We start from the raw sequence: 22,847 nt of genomic DNA on the forward strand, positions 1-22,847 counted from the left end.
GAAAAATCCGAGAAGGCTGCAAATCATATGGCACAAGAATTTTCGTTTCCCATGACCCAATACCAGTTTTATACAGAAAAAGAACCCACCCCAGGGCAAAAATCCTCAAAAGCCGGCGCCGAGGATTTAATCCTCAGTCAAGTCACCGTACTCCCACATGCCGCGGCGCTCAGCCTTGGCCTCATCCTCGAGGACACGCAGTTTGTCCAGAGTGTCGGCCGAGGCGCGCTCCCAGGCCTTCAGCTTGCGGGGAACCATGGCCATACCCTCAGTGATGATATCGGCATTGATGCTGTGATCAATGCTCTTGGCATCGGTGGGGTCCATAAGGGTGACGTGAAGGGTGCCTTCGGCGTCGACGAAGTCGACGTTGGCAACGAGCTCGCGGTCAAAGGCCTGGTCGCTGATGAAGTCCACGCTATCCTGGAGGTAGTCGGGGGAGGTAGGGAACTGGCAGAAGGAGAGGACAGCATCGACGGCCTGGGGGCGGAGCTTCTGGGCTGAGAACTGGGGCTGGGTGAGAGGGCGCAGGCTGGACCAGGGGACGGACTCGGAGTTTCCGTAGTCAACGTAGACCACCTCGGCGGTCTCCTTCTCGCGGTCGTTGCGGCGGATCTTGCCACGGTACCAGTTGTTGTCCTCGCTGAATTGAGCGGCGACCCAGTCACCGGCCTTGGGGGGACCTGTCAGAGGGGTGTCGTTGGCCTTGTTGATGTGGAATGAGCGGAAAGCGGACATGAGCTCGGTCAGAGCGCCGGTTCCAGTGCCGATTTGCTGCACCTTGAGGCGGGCAGTCTCCGGGTCGATGTAGGTGACCATCACATCGCGGTAGTCCTTGCGGCGCTGAGCTGGGGCGGCCTCGTTATCAGTAGCGCTAGCGCTTGCAGCTGTCGCGGCAGCTTCGGCCTCGGCGGCCTCCTTGGCCGGGTCGTAGTCGTGCCACAGACCCTTGCGAGCTTCCTTGGCACGCTCCTCGGCGGCATAGTACTCGGCGGCGTGACCGGACTGCTCAACTGAGTAAGCGTGTACTGTAGCAAGACCTTCCTCCAGCAAAACCTTGGTGAAGTTCTCCTTGTTGATGTACAGGCTGCCAATGAATCCACCGACCTTGTCGATGGTCTCGACATCAATCTCAACATCCCGCTGCATACAGCGGCGGTTGGCCAGATCATGGGCTTCCTGACCGAAGGGCTCACCAGCCTCATTGGGACCACGGGCAGATCGGGGGGCACGGATGCCGGAAAGCACCAAGGTCAACTTAGCGTTCTCACGAGGAACCAGGACGGTGAAACGAGAGCCAGACTTAACAAAGTCGACAACGGCGGGGATTCGCTTGGAACGTTGCAGCACACCGACCTCAAGCTTAGCCTTCTGGACATTCTCGGAGTAGTCCACGTATTGCTTAGTCTTAGGGGGCTTGGCAGACCACATTCCACGGCCCTCCTTTTGCGCTTCGGCCTCGGCAGCAAGGAGAGCATCATAATCAGGTGAACGATCATCATCATCCATACGGTGACGAATAACGGAAGCGTATCCAGCCTCGACGAGGGCTAGGCCAATGTTGGTCTCGCCCTGGACAACAGTAGCAACCTCGCGTTCTTCATATCCCTCATTCGCGGGCTTCTTGCCGTTCACTGTGACCTTGACATTCTTAGCGATAACACGCTTGCGCAAGAACTCCTTAGCATTGGCAGCGAACAAAGCCTGGTTGGGGTCAGAGGGCTTTGGTTGGCGAATGCTGGTGAGGCTGATTTTCTTCTCCTGACCGGCCTTGTTGCGAATGAAGATAGTATCGGCATTCAGCACACGGGTAACGGTGTAGTCAGCAGCGGTGGCACCGCTAGATTTAGATCCAACGTGGCCGGTGAAGACACCCTTGCGCGCATCCTTGGCGGTGTTCTCCGCCTGACGAAGGAGGGCCATATCGGCGCCGAGAAGTGTTGAGTGATGATCCTGGCAGCGTGCGAGACCAGCCTCCAGAATGAATCGAGCGATATTTCCGTTAGGGTGGAGAAGGGTTGCCACGAGTTGGCCTTGTGGTGTAACTCCAAGCAAGGTGACCTTCACCTTGCGCTGCAACAAACGCTCCTCCACAAATTGTTGCGCCTCATCACCATTTGGCTCAGCAGCCTGCTCCTTGCCTTCGGCGGTTGTGCGCTTGGCCGAGGGGGCCCGGATTCCAGCCACAGCAACAACAGTCTGAACGTGTTCCTTTGGCGACACCAATAGACGTAGCACCACACGGTCGCCATTCAGAACTTTCTCAATGATACCCTCCATCTGGACACCCTTGAACTTCTGGACAAGCGCTGCACTAGTCCAGGACTCATTGTTTGTGTCGATCAGACCGTTGTCTGAAGATGCCCAGACACCCTTGTTCTCACTCTGGGCCAATGACTCCAACGCGCGCAACCGACCAAGCAGCTCTACGGTCTCAGGGGACTCGTCACTACGCTTTCCCGCCTCCTCACGAACCCGAGCCCAACCCTCTTGCACACAGATATCAGGCAACTGGGCGTTGAAGCCAGGTAGTCTGATAATACCATATTCACGCTTGGCGCCGGTGGGAATAGTGTATACGACTTGGAATTGAATCACCTTGCCGACAAGGAGTTCACGGAGAAATTCACGGGATTGAAAGCCATATGCCTATGGTAATTCAACATGTTGTTAGTTCAACTCTTGCTCGATTTCCCAGTTAAATGATCTGCAACTCCAAACAACTCTCACGGGATGTGAAACTGGGGATGAAAGGCAAGGGCGACCAATTGGAATACCCAATTGATACCAAAGAGCACATACCTCATCGCCCTCTCGCCTTAATCTAGGAGCGGAGACATAGGCCAAGCTCAGGACGCGGTCTTGTGTAGGATTGGTGACATGCGACAGGACAACTGTGTCGCCTGACAGCACGGACTTGACGCGAGCTTCGAAAGGCATGGTGGAAAAGAGCACCACTACCGCAGAAAGGTAGCACGGGGTATTTCAATTATGGAAAAGACAAATCAATTGATGAGTGAATGGACAACGACAGTGGAGTTGATCAAGAAGGGGCAACCAGCTCCGGAGGCGAAACGTGGCCGGTGTTTACTAGTATGTGGGGGAAAGCGGTCTGCGCACTTGGCCACAACGATTTAGGCTATACGGCGAAGTATAACGAGCACCTCGGCAACATTGAATATACACTTTACAACTGATCAATTGGGATCAAAATAGGTAATAATTGACATTGAATTCATCTCATCCTAGCCAGGAAAATGTCCTGAACTTTTCATCTTCCAAAAAAGATGGGGGGATACCAGACCTTATTCATCAAATTTAAGCGGCAATACCAATGACACCTGGACATTTGATTAGTGAGTGGCACAGGTTAACTATTAAGCAAAGAGAGCACTTACCACAGGCAGGACGGGGTCCAGCGTTACCGGTCTTCTTGGATTCCTCGTTGCCACCCTGGCCGAGGTCATCAGTGCCGGCGTGGACAACAAGAGTGCGCTGTTAGAATTATCAGTAAAAATCCCGGTCACGTCATCAATGAATCAAATGGGTTGATTGGGACCAAAACTTACGCCCAGAACGCTCTCGGCACCGATCAGCTTGACAAGCTTGTCCTGAACGGAGCCAGTGGCGTTGCCCTCAGCATCGGTCTTGAAGTTACCAAGGTCACCAACGTGACGGTCGGCATCAGTGGGAGCACCGTGGGTCTTGCCGAAGGGGTTGACTAAAGAGGATGGTGAGTCTTAAGAAGCTTGCGTATATATATATTGATTGCTGTGCGGTTCATCTTACAGTGAGGACCAGCGGAAGTGCAACCGTTGGTGTTGTCACCGAACTGGTGAATGTGGAAACCACGCTCAGCGTTGGCGTCGTGGCCAGTAATGTTCCAGGTGATGGTGGTGGGGTTGGACTCGGCGGCCTGCTCAAAGGTAACAGTACCGGAAATCTTCGAGTCACCACGGATAACAGCAACTAGGAGAGATTATTAGCATGGGACTCGATATGGAAAAATTTAAGTTCCAGAACGCAGATGGAATGTCAATCCGCCTCGAGCCTTTGGAGAAGCTCGGGATGATCTGACCCTCCCGGTCCCGCAAGCTTTCCAACCAGCAAATAACCCCCCTCTACGGCAAATCAGATGGTTCATAGCTTGGATAGCTGCAGAAGTATAAGATCTGGTGGAGAGGTATTGGGATCGGGGAGCAAAGCCGATAGGTCCGAGCAGATCCCCAAGGTGCTCAAATGTGCTCACCCGAGCCCGAAGGTCCTTTGCCACGGACGTGGAGACGGGAAAGATCCAATAACAGAGCTCTAATCTAACTGAGAACATAAAAAAAGGATGTCATATAACACACTTACCAGCCTTGACCATTTTGACGGTTATTATTTCAATTGATTTGAATCTTTTGAGAGAAATGATTATTTGTGAGGGGAAGAAGAGGAGAGGAGGAAGGCGGGAGTAGCAGAATAATAAGCGGATGATGTTGACGTGACTGCGTTACCGGGAACCTTCCATACCTCTTCAGGTACCTGATACCTGATATGAACTGCAAAATATGCTGGGGGATGCTGGTACCAGATACCCAATTACCGCACCAAAACACATTCCCCCCACCTTCCTAAGCGGGACGAGGGGAAATGACATAATGCCGAACTTTTTTAACTCCAGCTATAGCTTATAGCTTCAAGGAGTATTGAATGATTTGCATATACTACATACTAGTAGTAGTATGTATGTACTCAGATTGAAATTTCTCAAATCCCTATAGTAAATTGAAAATATGATTATTTTAATATCACATTGTTACCCAAATCAAAAATCAAATCGAACAAAGGTCATAGCGTATTACAGAGTCACACTATGTACGACTGCGGGGTTCATTCCGATGGTCATTAGGAATCCTGAATAAGCCGACACGGTCCAGATCCTTTTTTTTGGTCTCGGATGTGTCGGGCCTACCTTGTCCACTTGGAGGCCGGAGATGCCGCCTATGATCGACGCCACGTGCAGTATACCAGCATTTCAAATGTTCCAAGGTGGAATTCATTTGGTACGTGTTTGCAACCTTGGGACGCAATTCGAGTAGGTAGTATGTATCAACTGATCGTTAACTTTAAGAATCGTTTCAAGGCCAAAAATCTCTAATGTTTAGATCTCTTATGTATAACCTTGGAAATGCACGGATCAAATATTGTTGCAGAAAAGAAATATTCATATTCATCAAGTCGTATCTACCGATTCCAACGTTTTTGAGGATTGCCAATTTACAAATCATAACTGTAAAAAAGGAGGGTAACAGCGAAAATTAAAACAAAACCTCTCATATCTAAGCCTGGATCTTGGCCTTGAGGAGGTCCTTGAGAGTAACGGCATCGGCGGCGAACTTGGAGATACCCTCACGGAGCTTCTCAACACCCATGGCCTCCTCGTTGAAGTCGAAGCGGAAAGAGGCCTCGTTGTTGAGGTACTCGCGCTTGGGGATGTCAAGGTTGGCAGCGTTGGCGGAGTCGAGCTTCTTGGGCACGGCCTCGGTGGAGTTGTACAGGTCCTCAAGGAGGTTGGGGGAGATGGTCAGGTAGTCGCAGCCAGCAAGCTCGGTGATCTCACCAACGTTGCGGAACGAGGCACCCATGACAATGGTCTTGTATCCGTGCTTCTTGTAGTAGTTGAAGATGGCCTCGACGGACTTGACACCGGGGTCCTCCTGGGGGGTGAAGTCGCGCTTGTGAGCGGCCTTGAACCAATCCAGGATACGGCCGACGAAGGGAGAGATGAGGAAGGCACCGGCCTCAGCGGCGGCGATGGCCTGGACGAGGGAGAACATCAGGGTAAGGTTGCAGTTGATCTGGTACTTGGACTGCAGGATGTGGGCGGCCTTGATACCCTCGTAGGTAGAGGCGATCTTGATCAGGACACGGTCCTTGGAGATACCGTTCTCCTCGTACAGCTGACGTCATTGTCAGTTTCCTGGTTATTTTTTTTCGTTTGAAGATTTTCAATCTCAATGGTAATATGTGATGCATACCTTAATAATCTCAAGGGCCTTGTCGACGGAACCCTGGGTGTCGAAGGAGAGCTTGGCATCAACCTCAGTAGAGACCTTGCCGGGAATGATCTTCAGAATCTCCTTGCCGAACTCAACCAACAGGCGGTCCAGGGTGGCCTCGACCTGCTCGTCAACGGTCTTGCCCTTTTGCTTTCCGTGGGCGACGGCAGCGTCGATGAGGGCAGCATACTCAGGCTTCTTGGAGGCAGCCAGGATCAAGGAGGGGTTGGTGGTGGCATCCTGGGGCTTGTACTTGCCGATGGCTGTGACACGTTAGTTATCTAGACGCAAGGAATGGTTGTTCGCTTGAACAGTTTGGCGCCACCTGGTGGCAACGCAAGGAGTTACATACTGGCAAAGTCACCTATATAGCGTAAGTTAGTGGATTGTTCAATGCATGCTCATCCCGGAGGAATCGGATAGAACTTACCAGAGTCGCAGACCACGACGGTGCCGGTGGCCTTGAGCTGCTCAAGAGAAGAAGACATAATTATGGGAGGATGTGTGAAGGGAAATTAGACAAGAGAATTAATTGAAGAGGATGGAGGAAGAATGAAGAGGAGAGAAAAGTGGCGAGGAGAGAGTATTTAGAGGCGCGGGGTGGGAAGGTCCATGGTTTAGAAACAGGTGAGCTATTACGGAGTACATGGAGGTACTTCTGTTGATTATGAGTCGTACATAGTCAACGGAAGTACCGAATCGTTGATTTCCAGGTGGGATGTAAAGTGGGGCACATGACGCTGCATAATGAAATCACTTGAATTGATTTTCCCGCTTTTGGCTACTTTTACCCCTCCATTCTACGCGCATTCAGGTACACTAAGGAGATATCCCTACATCATTCGCAGATTGGATTTTTTCGATAACGGTTTGGCTCAACTTACAACCATCGCTTCAAAGTTCCGTTTTAACCCCAATAACAAACCTCGAGAATGACTCCATTGTGTTGGTGAAGACCCTGAGGAACGATGATTCGGCGCAGAGTGCTCCGGCAGCGCCATCCGGAGGATGGTCGACCGGCCAACGGCCCACTAGATTGCAACGGGGCCTGCACTCTCCCTCACCGGGATCCGGTTAAATATCATGTTTTTACGGGGTTGGCATATGTGCTGAATGCTGTCCATTCCCGCTATGTATATGCAGCGCTAAAAAAGAAATTCCCCGGATTCAGGTCACGGTCCAGATGATGCGACTAGAAAATAAAAACAAGAAAATACAAAGGCATACCCGGTTTGGAACAAGAACGCCACGTGCTTTTAGTGGTCACTCCGGTTTAATGTAGAATCGCGGTTCTTCCACCAACCCAGGAGGACAGTCTTCCGAACAACTTCAATAGCCGCATCGGGGACGGAATTATATGCCGGAGGATCAACGCCGCTGGATACAATTCCACTCGTACTATAGCCTAGTTAGTCCAATGTTTCCAAGGGGCAAATGAATCAAAAAACAGTGTGTTACTCACCACTCGACCTGCCTCATCTCCCGTATACACAACCTGGGGAAGAGCCAGAATGCAACTGATCCCAGCGGAGATATTCGCTCCATTGTCTCTACTACTGTCCGTATGGTGCAGTTGCCGGATAAGTTCCAGCTCAAAGACTCCATCATGAATGTTCTTGGCCCAGATGTTGACAACACCTCGACTGTGGCCGGTCAGCACGAGCTCACGCTCGAGCCATTCATTTTGGACGCCCTCATAAAAGACACAGGATAGAACGTGGTCTTCGCTAGATTCACAAACGGGCTGATCAACTAGCACATCTCCATTCAGCGTGTACATAGTGATACGATTGCCACGGCAGACCATAATATCGCCGGTCACATCATTAATTCGAGCGCACTGGAATTTGGTTAACAAGGCACAGAGGTGGAGTGTAATCACAAAGGAAGTACTTACATCGACTGTGCCATTGGGTGGAAGAGCCCGCACAAAGCATCGTCGATTCAAGTCCCATAACATAATTTGTCCATCGGTAGAGACTGACAGCAGGGCACTGAATGATCGGGAAACCGCAAGAACGGTCACTGGGGCGCGATGACCGAAAAGGGAGCCAATGGGTTGCAGATCAATCGACCGAGAGGTTGAGGTCACCGTCCATAAAGAAATAGTACAGTCCGTTCCACAGGTAATCAGTGTGCGTGAGTCCGCGAAGCTGGCGTATGAAAGTTGACCAACATGGAGGCGTTCAAAATGCCCGAGAAGCTAAGAAGGGTTAGGATAATCAATAATAGTAGGAGAGGGGGTGTGCAAAGCCATACCTTGCGACTATCAGTGGAGTAGAAGCGTACGCTTCCATCAAAGAAGCCCCATTCCATATACTGGTCGTACATTGGTGGGACATTGAGTCGGAGTGCAGCAGTGCATAAGAGACGATCCTGCTTCATCGACAGAGTGTTCACCCGTTCTTCAATATCGAGAAGCGAAAGTGGCATCTGGGTCAATGATTCCGCTAGGGTATCCAGACGGGGAATACGGTGTCGCTCATCTTCTCTCTGGGGATGAGTTCGCTGGAAGATTTGATGAGGCGTTTGACCAAAGTTGTGAATGATACCAATCGTAGCCAGTCGTTCCATCGGATCTTCAATGGCGTCCAGGTCTTTCGCGCCCTTATAGGAAAGATGGTGGAAGACATTGATAGACTCCACAGCAGCCTCACCCTTTTGCTTGCTGCCAAAAACAAGATCTATCCAGTGATGGAGATTTTCAGACACGTAAGGACTCTCAAGGGCCTCGCGGTGCTTTTGGATGAAGATTTTGGGATCGCCCTTGGCCCACGGTGGAAGGTCCACCGAATCAATGGCGGTTGTCATGTTCTGTAATACACCAAAGTCGTATTTATTAGAATTGACCAGAAACTCGGGAAGGTAAAAAAACTCGGGAGTCAATTCTCGAACATCGGTCATGTTTCCCCGCGATGCTGATTCCCAGGCTTTACGGACGGAGTAGAAAAGCCGATCTGCATGGTCGAAAGTCCCACCTTGTAGGAGCAAATATGACTTGACGAAGGGCTGGAGGCGGATGAGATATGAGCAGACAATCATGGCAGACGAGTAGTGAGTTCCGTAATGAAACGGGGGAGAGTTGTCATCGCCCATTTCTGCGAATGCATTGTACCGTTCACGGAAACCAGCTTCACGATCTGGTGTTTGACAACCCATTGGTTTAGACAGATCACGGAAAGTCTTTGGGTTGGTGAGATCAAGCTCCTCGCTTGTGTAATCAGCGAGAACCCATGGGAATACTGGGTATTGAGTTAAGTCGTTAAACGTCCGTCCAGCGAGCGTATTGATCAACATGAGATAATGGAAGTTAGAGATTTCACCCCGAATCCATTTGCGGGTCGCTGGGCTTGATGGAAGATGACCAAAGACACTTGCGAACTTGGACCCAAGGGACTGCGGTGCATCTTCTTGGCTGCGCAAGGTCTCAAACCGCCAAATGTCTTCTGGTCGAGAGTGACCTACACTCCCAGTAACTTGGGGAGCTTTTTGGCCAAGCTGATTGCACAGCTCGTCTCGCACTCGCGCAGAAAGGAAAGTCAGAAGATAGCTCGTGCCATCTGTAAAGAATATCTCCAGACCAACGTCACGGAAGAGGAAGCGTCTTTTAGAGACGCTGACTAGGTCAGACCATTTCCAGCTCCTTGTTTCATGCTCCTGAGATCGACCGTCGTTGGATTCTCGCCCAGCAATCATCCGCACATAAGGATCTCGCTCTTCAGAGGGTGCTTGCCAAACATTGACAATCTCTCCGTCAGCTCGCTGGAAGAAGTTATCTAGAATGTAGATACAGTCTTTCCCGATGATGAGAAGACCTTCAACGGCCTCAAGACCAATAATCCGTGATTGATTACAGACATTCTGTACTTGGTCGCCTCGTTGAAGCGACCTCATCACTCTGCGGTTCTTGTCCTCGTAGTCTTCAAGTTCAACTTTGGGGTCGTCAATCATTTCGAAATTATCTTCTAGGATGCTGCGATCTTCGGGATCCCCATCCTGTGTCTCGGGATCAACAGTATCTGGCTCCGCTGTTAAACCCGTCGGAGTCCCCAATGCCTCACCTTCGGATAGCGCACGCACTCGAGTGTCGATCTTCATCATTGGGGGCTCAGAGTTCTTGCGTTTGGGTTGGTAATTATGGCGTTCGCCTGAATCATCCGGAACGACACGCAGACGCATTCGACTGCGGCCTTCTGTCTGGTCGAGTCTGTATTTTCTTTCCTTTTCCTCGGAGAAAAGACCACCTGGACGTCGAAGATCCAGCAGGAGATTAGAGAAAGCTGACCACATAAAAGAAGAGTTGTCCTGGAGGTCTTGCAGACATCTCTGTGACTTAAGGGTTTCTGACGCGGAGATATTTGAGATCCAATGTGGCAAAGTTGCATCATGCTTCCGAATCACATTTTCATCAAACTTCTCCAACTGAACCCATTGTTTGAGCTTTTCCTTGCGCTTTGAGATTCGGTTCTTGGCCGATTCCTCGCTTTTCGTATTCTCGTCTTGAACGAATGCATCCCAGGTTCGAGCCAAAATGCCTAGGAACAAAGCGTCAAGATCATCACGCTGATCATCAATCCAATGTAAGAAGGCCTCGTCTTCCATTCCCGCCAGAGCTTCAAAGCCATCTGATAGTCGGCGCTGCAGAGTAGGGGGCCCATGGGCAAGGATATTATTCATTTCCTCGGGCTTTTGCACCAAAATAACTCTCCAAAGACTGGCAGCAGCCAGGCGAATGTCCTCATCCGTGCTAATCAGCTTTGTGTAAAGAAGGTAACAAAGTAGCTGGAGATGTCTTGACTCGGTCTCTCCTGCACCAAGAAGTACTACCTGCCAATAGTTGAGACGTTTCAGAACAGATAGAGATTCATGGTCATCGGCCTCCGATAATTCGAACAAGACAACTCTGTATAAGGTGGAGTGGGTTGTTGCTACCGCCTGGTTGCACAGTCTAATGCTCTTCAAGCTTGAAATGTCTGGTCTTTGGATATATTCCAAGATTGAACCAAGGCTTTCCAATGTCGTAGCAGCTCCATCGATAAACCACCCCTCATAAACAGCCTCGGCTAAGTGTGATGCAAAGCGAGAAATGTTGGTGAGAGTACGAGGTTCTTGAAGAAGACGCGGCTTTGAGGTAGGCAACGTCCTCAAAGTCGAGAGGAGGTGATTGAAAATCCAAGAATTGAAGTATGCTTGATGCTCTAAGAACCCAGGGGGGGTTTTTTGATATAGGCCCAAACCAGAGAAGTCTTTGCGTTCCAAGAGCTGATCTTCAAACACGGAGAGAGCCAACCCAAAAACAGCCGTGATGAGGGGGTGATCCACGGCCAATCTGTCATTCGAGAAGGCAGGATGAATAACACGCCGAATACGCGCAGAGGACGGCTGGTGCGTCGATTTGTCGGAAGATACAAGAATAAAGGAGCCACGACGAGCAAGATCGGTGTTTTCGTCGGGGCTATTTGGAAAGTCGACCGTGGTGGTTTGCAGTATAGTCGCAGTATTCGAGCGAGGTCGCATGACTAGATTGCTATCATCAAATGAAAGCCCACCATATCTGGTATTCAATTCGGTACTGGGACTTATTGAGTCCGAACTGACGATGACTGGAAACAAAACATCTAGGACCTCTTGAACGTAGGTAGACTGAAAGGTGAACTCTTGGAAGTTTCGTGAGATGGTGCTTGCCTCCGTTAAAAACTCTATCACCGAGGACAAGAGAGAAGTATTTTGCGCTTTGCGGTTCTCCAGTGGAGTATCTGTTACAATGAAAATTGTTAGTTAGAACGTGCCTGTGTCGGATAATTGGGGAGAACGTACCATTGAAATTGACCGAAGACATTTTGAACCTCTTTGAGTCTGAACCTGAAATTTCTGACTGAGTTCGTATCGCTGGGTCACTTGCAAGAACAGTACTTCTCAGTCCACTCTTCATCATTTTAGTGATCACCCGGAGCATCTCAGGATTCACAATGCGAAGATCTCCGTCACTGAGGAAGATTTTCAAAAGACCGGGGGCGTCAAATGGTTTGTCAAGGTCCATGAGGGCAATATCTCGACCAAAGAGTATGGAAAAGCAGATAATCCACAGCACAGGAACGTTCCACCATCGTTTCAAGTGATGCTCTAGGATCGTGAATCCTCCATTCTTCTCAGAGAACTTCTTGCTGTACCCGCTACCATGGACAACTAACAACCGAGCCAGTATCTTGGTAGCTAGAACAACTACTTCTGGTTCGTCTTCACATGATAGGTAAAGAAGCCACTGCAGGTCTCGTCAGAAAGGTGTTTTTTAAAGTAGAGAAGAGTTTTTGACAAACCTTGTTTGTGACAGCTTTGGCAAATTTCTTCAAGGGGACGGAGTCTAAAGGATTGCATAACACTGCTGCATACAATTGCAACATTTCAGTACCTTGTGCAGTGGCGGATACATGCTTCCCAGTATTCGATTTCGAGGAGCCAGGTCGAGAGGGAGGCGTTGCGAATCGAAGACTTTTCTTTTTCGATAGGCTAACATTGGCCTTAGGCATATGAAGTGTATATGTGATGGACAAAGCAAAGGACCGTAAGAGATCGGGAGACATGCTACTTTCCATCAACGATCGAAAAGCAGACAGACATGGGTTGAGTGTTTCAAAGGTAAGTTCACCAGCCTTGAGCGTCTCAATTAGTTTCTTGCTGACACGCATGCGACCCAGCCGCTTCGCATTAAAGCGGTGATAATTGCTGTCAGTGGCAAAGACTCGGAATTGAGTATAATACAGGTCAAGAACGGGTGGTCCCCCATGTCGCCAAATATCCATGTCAACCAGTAAGACCCTATATGCTAGGGGGTTGGTGATTATAGACTGATTTGGGTGCTCGGGATCGTATCCAACAAATTTAAGTGTCAGATGGAGAAGATCGAGTGTCAAAGAGATTTGCTCTTCTGGGCTATAGTTGGCCACGGCGGATTTACTGGATGAGAAATTACCCAGCTGAAAGCCGAGTTTTTCCCGCAGGAGAGCTGCGAGAATGCCATAGCCATTTTCTCTTTCCATTGCTTCACTGTTTCTCCAATTGTCTTGAATGGCTTCATAAAGAGCCTCCACGGCTAAGCGAAGGGTATCGGGGGACCCGGAAGATTGTACCAAGCTTAGATGCACGGCTGCGCAGCCACCAAGGCACCAACTGGCATCGTCTAATGACCATGGCACGGCGACCACTGGATCACCAGTTAAGATTCCAACTCCTTGTGGCTGAGTTAAGCCATCATTAATTGCAGGAGTGGCCCCGTTGATTGCAACGGCATTCCCACCGGCCTTTGTTAGTTGTTGTAAGCTCTTTGCTGCCTGCCTTGACAAGCATTTTATTAGCTGTGATTCGTCGACGTTGTTGGTATCATCATCGTCAAGAACGGCAACAGGAGAAACATTAATCAAGATTGAATTCTCGCGAACCAGAGTGCTCGCTCGTCTCCTGATAGCAGTCACAATATCTGACGATTCTTCTTTCCCGGGATGAAGGTGCTCATTGCGTAAATTCAGAGTAGCAGAGGCCCTATAGGTCTGAAAAGAGCCGAGGCAATCTTGAAAATTACCATAGTAGCGCGGTCCAAGATTGTAAAAGACAGCTATCATATCGTCACTGAAGGCCTCATCGAACAGAATCCCGCTGGCCAGAGACCACCTGGAAGTTGATACTCCTTTACCAAGACGCATTGCCAAATCCTGTGGCGTACCAAAAAATGCTTGAATGTGGGGAGGCCTGCTCGGATGGCTACTGGTGGGAACAGAGGGGTATTCAATCTTCAACTGCTCCACGAACTCGCCATCTACGAACAAAAATGCTCGGGATGACGAGGTGGGCTTTGGCCGTTTGTGAACCATGCAAATATGGTACCAACGGCCTGGTTTAAACTTGACAGACTTGAACCGGACACTAGGATGAAGACCACGGATAGACGTTTGAAGGATAAAGTTGTGGGTATCCTTCTCAATGTAGGCAAGCAGGAAACAAGTTTGGCTGGAGTCGAATGCACCAAATAGTGTGGTATGCGTGTTGACATCGAACTCGTCGAACCGAACCCACGCTGCCAACGTATAGCCGCCTGAAGAAGTTGGGGGAAACGACCGACCCAAAGTCGCAAACTCTACGGACGAATAGCCATGCAGAGACATGTCAAATTGTATCGAAGGTGGCTCTTTGGAAGCCTTGAGAGCGGACACGAGAAATTTCAAGACCCGTGGGTTTTCGTGTGCTCTTCTGTACAGAGCAACGGCGTCATCCAAATTATTCATTCCTTGGGCACTCAGGAGCCCAGCCAAATTTTGGTATAGCTCTGTCTCGTTTTCGGGCCGAGTGTTGTCGAACAAAAGCGGTAGAATTGAAGTCAGGATACCAGTGGCATGTAAAGCCACAACGTTCCTCAGTGATTGAGAAGCTAATTGGCAAAGACATGCGGGAATAGCAAGGCGTAGGATATCATTGCCGGAAGAAGCAGAATGGTTCACCCAAACGCGAAGTAATGGCCCTAGAAGCTCTGCAACCTCCACAGTCTCGGCAGATCCCATGCACTGGTCCACAGCAGCCCGCAACTGCGCTGGCAATCCGGGACCTGCACTCTGCTGTAATTTCGTATTCAATGCCACGAAAATTCCCGAAACACTTTCCTGGCATAGAGCTGCTGCCAGAACAGCTCCATACAATTGCTGCGCATCATTTTCAGCCTTGTCTAATTTTCCAACTAGCACACTCAAAGACCGCTCTAGGACTGTAGTGCCCCCTTCAACTATCCTGCGCGCAAAATATCTTCTGTTGCCAAAATGATCCTTCAATGCTTCAGCCAGCACTCCTAGCACATCCTTGTAAACGGCCAACAGCTCCTTCCTCTCTTCTTTGGATAGGGTATTGATGTCATAAAGCTCTGGTAGCTGTTCAGCCAAGCTCAGCAGGGTCTGAAAGCCCCACAATTGTCGAAATGTGTCTTTAGCGGTTCGGGGGCGGGCATCATCGATAAAGGTATGGCGGAGGCGGAGGAGTGGTTCGGTGGCCGCCAGTGCCTGTGGGAATGTAATTGGATTGCCCGCCGTAAGGGACTTGAGCTGATCCAGCGCGGGTGCCAGCTCTTCGGCTAATCGCTCAGTCGATCCGGAAGGGGAGGGGGAGAGGGGCGGCGGAGCCATGGCCAAATCTTATCCACGACCGTTCCGATGGCGGGAGGGGACCATCAGAGATCGTGAATGGACGGTTGACGAGACGATTGAAGCGGTCTGCATTGGTATGGGAGGGTGGTGGTGGGTGGGGACCGTCTCAGAAACCACTTGACACGCCAAAGCGGAGTATGTAAAAATACCACAGTTGGTTCAGGATGATCCGGACCAAACAAGCCCCGATGCTGCCTTGTACATACATACAGGCTACAGGAAATGGATCGGCGAGGCTCTATTGACGGCGGGGAGCTTATCAGGTGACTTTGGGGGCGTTTGGGGGCGCCTTGCGTGTGCCAAGTTTACCCAAGTTTACCTGCTGTAATGTCCGAGTATCGTTGCCACCGTTTGGGCAGTAAACTTACGCGATGATAAGGACGATAAAGGATAAGTCGAGATAACCAAAGTATCAACCTTCGAAAGCTACTAAAATTGTGGAGAACCGGGTCCCTTGTGATCAATGATTCAATGATCACTGTTCCGTACTGTAGTACCTACTTGCGTACCTACTTGTGTACATCGACTATCATCTTCAGAAGCTGTCTAGACTAAGCATTTCCTCAGGTATCGCGTCATCCGGAAATACCCAGTTGAAAGCACGCGACTTCGGAGGTTCCAGTTGCCTTGATTCGTCACGCAAAAGAACATTATTGGCGTCCGTGCGACCGGTGGCCAACGCTGCCAGGTACCCGGGAAAGAGTACGACAAGACCCTTTTTTGAGTCAGTCTGGTTTATCCATACAATTCCGAACTGGCTAGTTTCCCCAGGGGTGTTTGCGAAAAAAAAAATACGATGATCATCAAGAATACCAATATATGCTCCAGTGGATGTATAGTGGTGTACAGTGTATGACGAGGATGATGTGATATGGTGTGCGATAAGAGACATTCCCGGCTTTCCTCCTCTTTATCTTTGCCTTCTTTTGCTCGTGTGTTACTGGGGAAAGCTTGCTGAGCTCCTTGTTTACCATACGTTACCGTAATGCCCACCCCCGGCCTCGCTCCCCACTTGGGATCGGCAGCCAGCGCCAAATCGAACAAGTCATCTGCCCCCGTATCTGTAATGTAATCGCCCGCTTGCATCATCTTCCCGGGTCCCCTAGATAAGGTCACTGGATTACCTCCTCATTTCTCCTCACCTCCTCATTCCCTCTTCCTGTCCTCAACCCATCCTTCCTACCACAACCTATATCCATCCTCCCCTTTCCGCCTATCTCTTGTCTATTTTATCCTTTCTCTCTTTTGAGTCTCTCTTTGTTATTTCTGTCGTTCATAGTCGACCACCATCATGAAAGGCTTCCTCGGCTTATCGCTGCTACCGCTGTTGGCAGCTGCATCACCCGTGGCAGTTGGCTCCATCCACAACGACGCTGCCCCCATCCTCTCATCTGTGAATGCCGAGGAAATCCCAGACTCGTACATCATTGTGTTTAAGAATCACGTTGATTCATCAGTTGCCGCCGCTCACCATGACTGGGTTCAGGATATCCACTCCTCCCAGCAGCGTATGGAGCTGAAGAAGCGTTCGCTGTTCGGCTTTGACGATGATGCCTTCCTGGGCGTAAAGCACACTTTCCACGTCGCTGGTTCGCTGATGGGATACGCCGGTCACTTCCACGAGGATGTCATCGAGCAGGTCCGCCGACACCCCGATGTGAGTAGTATACACACCTTGGAACGCCCCCTCAATCATGAGTCATCTCCTTTACTAACGTCTATTTTCAATAGGTTGATTACATCGAGAAGGACTCTGAGGTCCGCGCCAACGCAGAGCCATCTTTGGAGAAGAACGCCCCTTGGGGTTTGGCTCGTATCTCCCACCGTGACAGCCTTACTTTCGGTACCTTCAACAAGTACTTGTACGCCTCGGAGGGCGGTGAGGGTGTTGATGCTTATGTTATTGATACTGGTACCAACACTGAGCACGTTGACTTTGAGGGTCGTGCCAACTGGGGTAAGACCATCCCTCAGGGTGATGAAGATGAGGATGGAAACGGACACGGTACTCACTGCTCTGGCACCATTGCCGGCAAGAAGTATGGTGTTGCCAAGAAGGCCAACGTCTACGCCGTCAAGGTCCTGCGCTCTAATGGCTCTGGTACTATGTCTGATGTCGTGAAGGGTGTCGAGTGGGCTGCCGAAGCTCACATCAAGAAGGTCAAGACTGCCAAGGACGGTAAGGCCAAGAACTTCAAGGGTAGCGTTGCCAACATGTCCCTGGGTGGTGGCAGCTCGCGTACTCTGGACCTTGCTGTCAATGCCGCTGTTGAGGCTGGCATTCACTTCGCCGTCGCCGCTGGTAACGACAATGCTGATGCTTGCAACTACTCTCCCGCCGCCGCCGAGCTCGCTGTCACTGTCGGTGCCTCTACTCTCTCTGACGACCGTGCTTACTTCTCCAACTACGGAAAGTGCACTGACATCTTTGCCCCTGGCCTGAACATTCTGTCCACCTGGATTGGCAGCCAGTACGCTGTGAACACTATTTCGGGAACCTCCATGGCCTCCCCCCACATTGCTGGTCTCCTGGCATACTACGTTTCTCTGCAGCCCTCATCTAGCTCGGCTTACGCTGTCGCCGAGATCACTCCCAAGAAGCTCAAGGAGGCCATCATCGCTGTCTCTACCAAGGGCGCTCTTAGCGACATTCCTTCGGATACCCCTAACGTAAGTTCTCCCAGTCAACATTATGCGGAATATAGTACTGACTTGTTTAATAGCTCCTCGCCTGGAATGGTGGTGGTTCTTCCAACTACTCTGACATCGTTTCCGAGGGCGGTTACACTGTTGCCTCTGAGGCTGGTGTTGAGGAGCGTCTCAAGGAGCTTCTCGGTGAGGCTGAGAAGACCTTCCACAAGGAGATGGGTGCCATTTACAGCGAGATCAAGGATGCTGTTATGGCCTAGATTACAATATCAATTGAGGACCCGTCTGTGACGGGACTCATCATAGGGGCATATGGATGGTCGGATTAACACAACGGCGCAGATCGTTTCATTTGGATTTTATCTTTTGCGTTTTTCCTTTTTTTTTTTTCCTTTTCGGCCTTTTCTTTGGGGTGGTCCAACACCACGGAGCTGCACTCCCACTCCCTACCCTAACAGTCGTTCCTTGTTTGCTCTTTATCATTACCGTAGTATATTGCTTCGCTACAAGGATACATTTCCGACACCATCTAGAATGTGTTTAGGGTTCATACATGTGTTTCAACGATCCTCTGTATTTGCTCCAGGGCTTCTCGTAAATTTCCCGTCGAGATATACTAGTACCTAGTAGAATCCATTTGAGTAATTACAACGTTTACAACACTGCCTTGACCTGGCGCATGTCGGATTGTTTCTCTAGATCCCAGCACCATTGACTCGCTTTCTCCGTTCTTTCCTGGCCAAGCACAGGGGTACACTGATCGACAAATTTCTGCACTAGTTGAGCATCCGTCATGGGTCGTTCCAAGCTCCCCACCGCATGATCCACATGCTTCTCAATAGTAACATTCCCACCACTTTGCTTCTGCAACATAACAGTAACATGACACTCATCAGCCCGGAAGTTCTCGTTCACTTTCGCCTGAATCCTGTTTCTCAATCCCACAACCCGCAGGTCAGTAACAACCCCATCATCATACTGCGCAGGGGTCGCCTTTCCAAACAGCAACCCAACCGCTCCACCATGGTACACACTGAACTTTCCCTCTAATCCATCCTTAGGTGATGTCTTTCCAGTAAGCTCAAGCACAAGAGGATGAACCTCCACCTGCACTTCCATGATATGATCGACCGAGAATTCGGCGCGCTCCAGCTCCGCATGTAGCTGGATACACGCATCAATTATAGGATGCACCACAATTCCACAAGGGAACGGCTTGAACGCATTCTGTTCAATCTCCCACCTCCCTCCTGGTGCAAGACTGGCGATCTGTGCGTCAAGCTCATGTGAGCTACTAACCACGTTTGCCCAACCGCGTTTCGCTTCCAGAGCCTGAACCGAGCTGGTATAGTCCTCCTCGGCTAGAATAGCAGCAAGCAGTCCATTTTGAGCGGCCCGACCCGGATGAAAAGATTTCGTGTGCGAGCCAAACATCTCTCGTAGCCCAGTGACTTGTGTTGCAGCGAGGCCGATCGCGTGGGCGGTTTGGGTGGCGTTTAAGCCAAGAAGCTTGGAGACCGCCACGGCGGCACCAATGGATCCTGTCGAGCTCGTGATGTGCCTGTTACAAGTGCAAAAGCCGCGATGGTTAGCAAATACTAGTTCTTGCCTAAGTATATATTTTGTTTCTTTGTAGATTCCACTCAACGCAGATACTCGAGCAAAATTCTGGTAAGAATTGATGCCATCCAATACGCGATCACGCAATTCCAAGAACCTTGGAAAGCCAATTCATCAAAACAGGAGAAGACACATACCAGCCCACATCATAGTGGCTCGGCCAAACCGCCAGCCCGACCTTACACTCCGCCTCGACACCCGCCACAAGTGCAGTAATGAATTCCTCCCCAGTAACCGGGCGCTCCAGTGATTCGGCCATCGCCAGCAATGCCGAGGCAACTGGTCCCGTGGGATGAATGATTGTATCCAGATGCGTGTCGTCATAGTCGTGGACATGCGAGGCGATGCCGTTGAATAATGCGGCGTGCATCGCGTCGACATTGACGCCGCCCCTCCGAGCCCAGTAGGCGGGAGGTGGCTGGGCCGGAGAATCGGGCGAGCGCTTTGCGTGCTATGCTTGTTGCGGGGTGGGCGCTGCCCCCCACTGTGCAGCCGGCCCAGTTATAGAAGCTGCGGATGGCGGCAGTTTTTACTTCGGTTGGGAGGGCAGTGTAGGTTAGGTCCACGGACCAGTTGGCCAGGGCTTGTGTGGCCATTTTTGGTTGTTTAGATTGAAGTATTTTGGGAATGATTTTTGGTTGTTTAGATTGAAGTATTTTGGGAATGATTTTTTGAAATGTTGGCGTTGGAGAAGCTTGGTGAGCTTTTTGGAGGTGGTGGCCCTGGTGGGTACTCTAGATGATGGCTGGATGATTGCTCCGATATAGGAGATTTTCGTGCGGAGTATACAATATCGACAAATTGAGTACCTACAAATTCACATAGATGCTAGTCCCCACTATTTGGGGTCACAGATTGGAGTGTTAGACACCTTTCACATTCTTTGCCAGTGGTTCCGGCGCCCCGAGTGAAGTTGCACGTCGATTATTTCTTGGGCTAAACCTCACCAGGGCACCCGAGATCACTTAGTTCAAATCGTGTATACTGGAAGTAACTTAAGCAGCACTGGCCTTCCATATAAGGTTCCACTACGTGCCACGATAGCAAGACTACGACAAGAAAATATTAGAAAAGTAGAAGTTCAAAGCGTAAAGGAATTGATCTTTTGATGCGATAAAATCCGTCAGCCTTGATAAGCAAGGTGAACTAAGCAAAAATGCCCGAGACTCCGTAAAATGCACGTTTAAGTAATCCCATAAATAAAGCGTCCTGCGTTGATAAATGTGGAAAAAAGCCCGCCTTCGCCATAAATCTGTAGTCCGTATGCCAGCGCCAAATGCAGTGTTCAAAATGATGGTGTAGTCGAGAGGCAATGCCGTAGCCGATGGCTCATGTCGGCCGCTGTAATGAATCGCGAGGTGTTGAATATCACGGATTCTGCTTCTCATCCTCCTCGTCCTCCTCGTTCTCATCGTCATCCTCAGCCTCCCCCGCATCATCAAGATCATCAAGATCACTTGCGGTCAGTTGATCCATGTCGGACCCTTCTTCCTCGGAATCACTACCGCCGAATGGGTCACTGTCTGCTTCCGAGTCGGCCCAAAAGTCGGCGTCTTCCTTCTCCGCTACAACGGGGGCAGCTTCAGGGCTGGGCATGCTGAAATCATCCGGGGCAGTAGCCTTGGAGGCTTCGACATCCTTTTTGACCAAGTCGCGGTACTTCTCTGGGCTGTCGCGCAACATCACCGCTGCATCAACGTTGGCGGGAGATGAAATCTCGGCGTCATCCAGAAGGGAGAGGATGGAGATCAGAACAGATTCCACCCGCTGTGCTGGAGACCAACGCTCTGCAGCGAGCTCGCCAGACATTTCATCTTCACCAGGTGGATGCAGGATGGAAATGCACACTCTGCCGTCCTTGTAGATGTTGGGGTGGTAGAGAGGGAGGAGGAAGCGGAACCCTTAAGAACATAGATTTTCATTAGCTTCAGTTTCCTCTGTATGGCACATAAGTCAACAGTATTAGAGCGGGGGTTGAAACGTACCAGGAGGGGAATAAGGGTAGTTTGAGGGGAACGTCATTCGGGCTTTGAAATAGCCACCATGGTAAAGGGAGTCAGAGTTAAGCACGAAGAGAGCAATGTCCCAGTTGAAGATGCTTTCTTCATGTAGCTAAAAAGAATATGTCAAATGGGAGGTCCCTTCATTTTGCATGAATTTCAAGAACAAGCGCGACTCACCTCAACCTTCAGCCATTTTTCATTTGACAGAGCCTTAAGCTCGTTCATGAGGATGCGTTCCGCCATGACGACCGAAGTTCGAGCAGAGAGTTAATTAAAAGCAAGCTTTTTCTTTTTTTCTTTCTGATCGATTCAAGACGTTGTCACTGTTTCCTCTTCCATTCGTTGCTGAGAAACCACAGCGCGTCCCCGAAAATTGGAGTGGACCACGAGGAGAACCGAAGAGGGGGGAGAGAAAGAAAAGTGGATCGATGATGTCGAAGCGCGAAAAAAAGGCAAAAAAAAATTAAATTGGGGACAGTTTTAGTCAGGCTCGTGGCAAATAGTTCAAGCCTTGTGGCAATAGAAATCGGGCCCGAAACGGGCTGTCAGATGTGGGAAATGCACGCACGTGGTAACTATCTTCTTTATCATCAGCTGTATAGTACATAGTACAGTAATAACTTATACCTCTTTTGACTTATCTCACCAATCCAGTTCAACTCACATTAGCCGATAACGAGTGGGGAAAGTCGCAAATGTTTGCGATAAGCAACGATCGGCATTTTGGTCAGATGAACATGGAGAACTTTTAGCATCTCTCTTTTTTTTTTGGCTGGCCATTCAATGTTTGAGAATCATAAATCATAACTACAATACTGGTCTAAATGAATCAGAGCTATATAAGCTAGACACCGTCTGCATATATAATTACATTGTCTCGGCAAATCTGGTTTCGGAGGTTCAAAGATATGTAGCATTAGTGGTACCTGGATCCACTATGTCGATGTAGTGGTGGTCCATGTCACCCTGATTGAGCACCGTTTTTTTCCACCGCCGGCTTTGGCCCAGACCCCATTTTGCCTCTTGCTGTTCTTTTCGATTATTTCTCACACTCCCTGTGATACCTCAATCTGCAGTTTTGTACTTGATCTTTCTTTTTTCTAAAAAAACAAGCTTCCTACCGTTGTCATTCTAGTAATCTATCAGCCCTGCATCCTTGAGCTGTTTTCAACTTTCCCCCCAAACGGCCCTCGGCTGCCGGACTTTTTCTCCGACCTTACCTGTCCGCTTTCGCTCGATTTTGCGATGCGAACCTCGTTTGGCGATCGAGTCGTGTATTCTTGCTAACCCTCTGAGGGTAGAGCTTTATTCTTCTCATTCATTCCCTCTCTATTTGCCGCCTTCCACCT

The 22,847-nt window shown here is 49.9% G+C and overlaps 6 protein-coding genes across 6 annotated transcripts; 1 reads left to right on the forward strand and 5 right to left on the reverse strand.

The window, feature by feature from the left end:
• Positions 1-126: 126 nt before the first annotated feature.
• Positions 127-4,369, reverse strand: N7466_000679 (putative transcription factor (Snd1/p100); the record flags this gene model as incomplete). The annotated part of the gene is made up of 6 exons (XM_057160077.1): positions 127-2,649; positions 2,803-2,957; positions 3,399-3,495; positions 3,570-3,721; positions 3,790-3,969; positions 4,357-4,369. 6 exons carry the CDS (start codon positions 4,367-4,369, stop codon positions 127-129), a joined length of 3,120 nt encoding a protein of 1,039 aa, XP_057026325.1.
• Positions 4,370-5,324: 955 nt separating this feature from the next.
• On the reverse strand, positions 5,325-6,532 carry N7466_000680 (sedoheptulose-7-phosphate:D-glyceraldehyde-3-phosphate transaldolase TAL1; the record flags this gene model as incomplete). Its single annotated transcript, XM_057160078.1, has 4 exons — positions 5,325-5,945; positions 6,024-6,307; positions 6,397-6,408; positions 6,475-6,532. 4 exons carry the CDS (start codon positions 6,530-6,532, stop codon positions 5,325-5,327), a joined length of 975 nt encoding a protein of 324 aa, XP_057026326.1.
• An 880-nt stretch (positions 6,533-7,412) lies between these two features.
• Positions 7,413-15,205, reverse strand: N7466_000681 (Beige/BEACH domain protein; the record flags this gene model as incomplete). Its single annotated transcript, XM_057160079.1, has 6 exons — positions 7,413-7,442; positions 7,507-7,884; positions 7,942-8,247; positions 8,304-11,800; positions 11,862-12,306; positions 12,362-15,205. 6 exons carry the CDS (start codon positions 15,203-15,205, stop codon positions 7,413-7,415), a joined length of 7,500 nt encoding a protein of 2,499 aa, XP_057026327.1.
• A 1,312-nt stretch (positions 15,206-16,517) lies between these two features.
• N7466_000682 (S8 family peptidase) lies at positions 16,518-18,135 on the forward strand (the record flags this gene model as incomplete). The annotated part of the gene is made up of 3 exons (XM_057160080.1): positions 16,518-16,883; positions 16,958-17,896; positions 17,950-18,135. 3 exons carry the CDS (start codon positions 16,518-16,520, stop codon positions 18,133-18,135), a joined length of 1,491 nt encoding a protein of 496 aa, XP_057026328.1.
• Positions 18,136-18,529: 394 nt separating this feature from the next.
• N7466_000683 (MmgE/PrpD family protein) lies at positions 18,530-20,091 on the reverse strand (the record flags this gene model as incomplete). Its single annotated transcript, XM_057160081.1, has 3 exons — positions 18,530-19,436; positions 19,633-19,946; positions 19,981-20,091. 3 exons carry the CDS (start codon positions 20,089-20,091, stop codon positions 18,530-18,532), a joined length of 1,332 nt encoding a protein of 443 aa, XP_057026329.1.
• A 772-nt stretch (positions 20,092-20,863) lies between these two features.
• N7466_000684 (uncharacterized protein) lies at positions 20,864-21,741 on the reverse strand (the record flags this gene model as incomplete). Its single annotated transcript, XM_057160082.1, has 3 exons — positions 20,864-21,396; positions 21,481-21,607; positions 21,676-21,741. The coding sequence occupies 3 exons, from the start codon at positions 21,739-21,741 to the stop codon at positions 20,864-20,866; spliced, it is 726 nt and encodes a 241-aa protein (XP_057026330.1).
• Between the last annotated feature and the right edge of the window lie 1,106 nt (positions 21,742-22,847).

This window comes from Penicillium verhagenii (assembly GCF_028828195.1).
Source record: "Penicillium verhagenii strain IBT 33310 chromosome Unknown utg000002l_segment0_segment0, whole genome shotgun sequence".
Lineage (NCBI taxonomy): Eukaryota > Fungi > Ascomycota > Eurotiomycetes > Eurotiales > Aspergillaceae > Penicillium > Penicillium verhagenii.